Source organism: Formica exsecta, unplaced genomic scaffold (genome assembly GCF_003651465.1).
Source record: "Formica exsecta isolate Colony F162 unplaced genomic scaffold, ASM365146v1 scaffold28, whole genome shotgun sequence".
NCBI classification, from domain to species: Eukaryota; Metazoa; Arthropoda; class Insecta; order Hymenoptera; family Formicidae; genus Formica; species Formica exsecta.
Window position 1 is genome coordinate 426748 of NW_021850063.1, and position 3513 is coordinate 430260.

Consider the following 3513-nt stretch of genomic DNA (forward strand, 5'->3'; position numbering starts at 1 on the left):
ATTTGTATTTATTAATATATATTTATGTTTTTTGTTTTATCTTACATAATTGAAATAATTTTCATTATTAAATTAAATTGGCATATTATAATAACGTTTGTTATTACATTCTGCACTAAGCAGCTTTAATAAACATTTTTTAATAATGTATATCACTCATTGAAAGATCGCTTTTTAACGAATAATATTGGCTGGCTTTAATTTAGAAGATTTTACCTCTTCTGTATCTTGTTATTTGTCGGCATTTTAATATTAAGACGAAAATAGACATGAAGGAGACTTACTTGTTTTCGGCGTCAAATACACAGATATCGCAGTTATGGGATCGTAACTTGGATCTCGATATAACTCGGTCACAAGCAGGTCGTTATCCTTCATTCGCAGAGGAAACTTTTGCATATCTGCGATCAAAATTATTACAGTTGTTATATAACAAGTTTTTTTAATCAAGAGAACAAACTTAAAATTTAAATCTAAAAATTTATTTCTATTCTAGTTAAAGTATTTTGGATCTATTAAATATTCTTTTGGCTACAAATCTTCAAAGTTTGTCAAATACCTGATGCATTAAGAGAATTTTTATATTCTTATATATCACTAAAAATATCCAGAAAAATCATCTAGAAATTTTGATTTTTGCTTACCAATATAATAAATGGACCCGTTGTTGCAACCTAAGAGAAGAAAGGACCCAGCTGTGTCAAATGACAGGATGGGCACTACATCTTGTATCTGCCAGTGATGAGTCATTGCGTGCCACACGCCGATTTTTCCGGTCGGCGACAACGCGACCAATTGGCTGCCAATGAAGAATAGATATTCTACGCGTACATTCAGGTTGAATGTGCCTACGTTGATCTTGATTCCTTCCTCGGATACACCCCAGAGTCTTACTTGACTGCCATAAGAGATGGCGACCATTTTGCCGTCCGCGCCACTTCCCATCTTCGCGTTTATCGCCACGCGCTCTATTATGCACTCGATATGCGGACTAGTAAACACATGTTGCCATCCGGACGAATCCTTTAGCCTATAGCACGTGATGAAGTGCGCGTAAGCGATAACTATCCAGTTGTGATGCGCTTTTATGATTTGTACTCTCAAAGGGTCCACCCAGGACGAAACTGCATATTATAATCTTATTAATATTAAAGCAAAAATAAAGCATTTTAATCTTTTGCAAAATCATCATACTTTTTTTAATAATAGGAAGTAATAATTTATTGAAATTTACCTTGTTGTAATCCAAATACAAGGCCGATATCATTTTTATATAATTTATTCAGATCGGCCGAATTGTTTCTAACATGTCTCAGATCTAAAGATGGTGTGCGTGAATGTGGAAGACCACGCTGTGGCAATCGGTAATCTAAAGAAGAATTTCTTATATGCGTTCCCAGTGTTCCTTTGTGATTCTGTGGGCCTGTAGCAAGAGCATCTTCAGTTAGTTTTTTCTTAAATTATATATTGTTTTCTCTCTCTTACATTTTTACATAAGTTAGATAAATTGTAAGTGAAAGCTTTTAAATAATTTAAAAATTAAATGATTAATAAAAACTTTAACACATTACCAGTAGCATTTTGATTAATAGAATTGGTGGTTGTTGTAGACTGTGAGGTAGATGGTCCATCAACTCTAGGGCTTGCATTAGGACCAACTCTAATATGAACAGTTACATCACTGACATTTGATGTTACCGTAACAGGTTCTTGAAGTGGTATGCCTAAAGTAAAAAAACATTATAATTTGCTATAATATATTTTTATAATAATATTATAGCGTTTAGTGTCAATTTACATGGAGGTGGTAAGTAGCCATAAAATAATACATCGCCACAGGATGACTGAGTCAAATCTTCACAAAGCATCAAGCGTTTAACTAGAGGAGTGATACCATAGTACTCAGCTTCGTGTCTTAAAGTCCGAATATCTACATTTTTCAGATCAATATCCTTAGTACGAAGATAATTCAATATAATGGAAAACAACTTTGGATCTCTATCTATAAACAGTGCCCCGGTCTCATCCTTGTGACTGTCAATCCTGTTACTTAATAGAGCTGTAAAGAATGAATCCTGGATCCATGTTAGTGTTTGACGAGACGTGGAAAATCTGAAATGAGAAATTATTTATAGTTAATATATCAGCAATGATTCAAGTCGAAAAAACACTTACAAAAATTTAGTAAAAAGATTAAAACAAATAGAATAAACAGTACAAAAACCTAAGAATAAAGAATAAAGAGCATTTAAATAAAAATATTAAAATATATAAAATACATAATCTAAAGAAAACAAAATCATTATTCTTAGATTTGCTAGTCTAAAAATAGATTAGATTATAATTAAAATTATAAGATTAAATGAACCCTTGGCGTGTTCTTGAAAATTAATAGTAAAAAGAGCTGAAAAGAATAATAATCCCTCAGGATAATAATCTACCTGGTGCCACCAACGTTCAAGTGAACGATATCGCTCACGCCTAAATGAGGCGTAGCCATTTCCGCGATTACCGCGTGTCTTTATAATGACAGTTCATGTCCCGGAGCGACAGTCGCCAAAAAATATATCACAAGCGACCAAAACAACCTCTGAACCTCTTGATGTGACAACAACCTCAATAGGTTATGTATACACCAGAAGTGACCACCGTACTCGCCGTACTGTGCATGCGCTGAAGATGGTTATTTTCTTTCGATATTATATCGAATACTCCAATTCCTTCTATCGATATAAAAATCTCAAAGAAAAAAATTATGAATACAATTCACGATTGGCACTATTGCGTTAAAAGTGGCGCTAAACTGATCCTAAAATTGCCTCTTGCTGTGCTGTGTGTTTCTGCGTGCAAGTTTTTGTTTATCGTTTGTGCGTGTCGTTTAATTATAGTTTTTAACGATACGAGCCTTGTCTGTGAAAATGTTTTCCTAGATCGAGAAAAAGAAACCTGGCCGAATGCGGAGATTATGTTTCAAGAAAATAAACTTCTGGGAGACGATTTCTAATCTATTGGCTCATTTAAAATAAAGATCGAATATTTCTTTTGGACTCAACAGTTGAAAAAGAAAAAAAGTCAGAGGTAAGTCGTGCTGCTTTTCAAAATTGGCGACGTACAAAATTAACAAAAATAAAAGTTATTATACTCAAACTTACATAAGGCGAAATTGTCATTTTGTTTCGCACAATATTCATTCATTCTATTATTAACTCTTCTAAATCACACATTTTTTTTGTTCTGTTCCTGGTCACATATGGATCACAATGTCTTATCGCAGTTTTAGTTGTTTCAAAATGCTTGAAAAAATCTACAAAAATTTATATATATTGTAATATAATAATTATTATTACAATATGTGTATATAAATTTTTGTAGATTTTTTCAAGCATTTTAAAATAGCTAAAACTGCGATAAGACATTGTGATCCATATGTGACCAGGAACAGAACAAAAAAAATGTGTGATTTAGAAGAGTTAATAATAGAATGAATAAATATTGTGCGAAACAAAATGACAA

At 32.6% G+C, this 3513-nt stretch overlaps 1 protein-coding gene across 4 annotated transcripts in view; it reads right to left on the reverse strand.

Annotated features, from left to right (window-relative positions):
• LOC115237139 (BTB/POZ domain-containing protein KCTD3) overlaps positions 1-2637 on the reverse strand; it is a 10465-nt gene extending 7828 nt beyond the window's left edge. For all 4 annotated transcript variants that reach the window (XM_029809997.1, XM_029809995.1, XM_029809993.1 and 1 more), the window contains exons 1-6: positions 2442-2637; positions 1799-2112; positions 1572-1724; positions 1235-1423; positions 645-1124; positions 285-401 (exon numbers count right to left, since the gene is read on the reverse strand). In XM_029809997.1, coding sequence (XP_029665857.1) covers positions 285-401; positions 645-1124; positions 1235-1423; positions 1572-1724; positions 1799-2112; positions 2442-2500 — 1312 coding nt within the window. In that variant the 5' untranslated portion in view covers positions 2501-2637. The remainder of the gene's footprint in view (positions 1-284; positions 402-644; positions 1125-1234; positions 1424-1571; positions 1725-1798; positions 2113-2441) is intronic.
• Between the last annotated feature and the right edge of the window lie 876 nt (positions 2638-3513).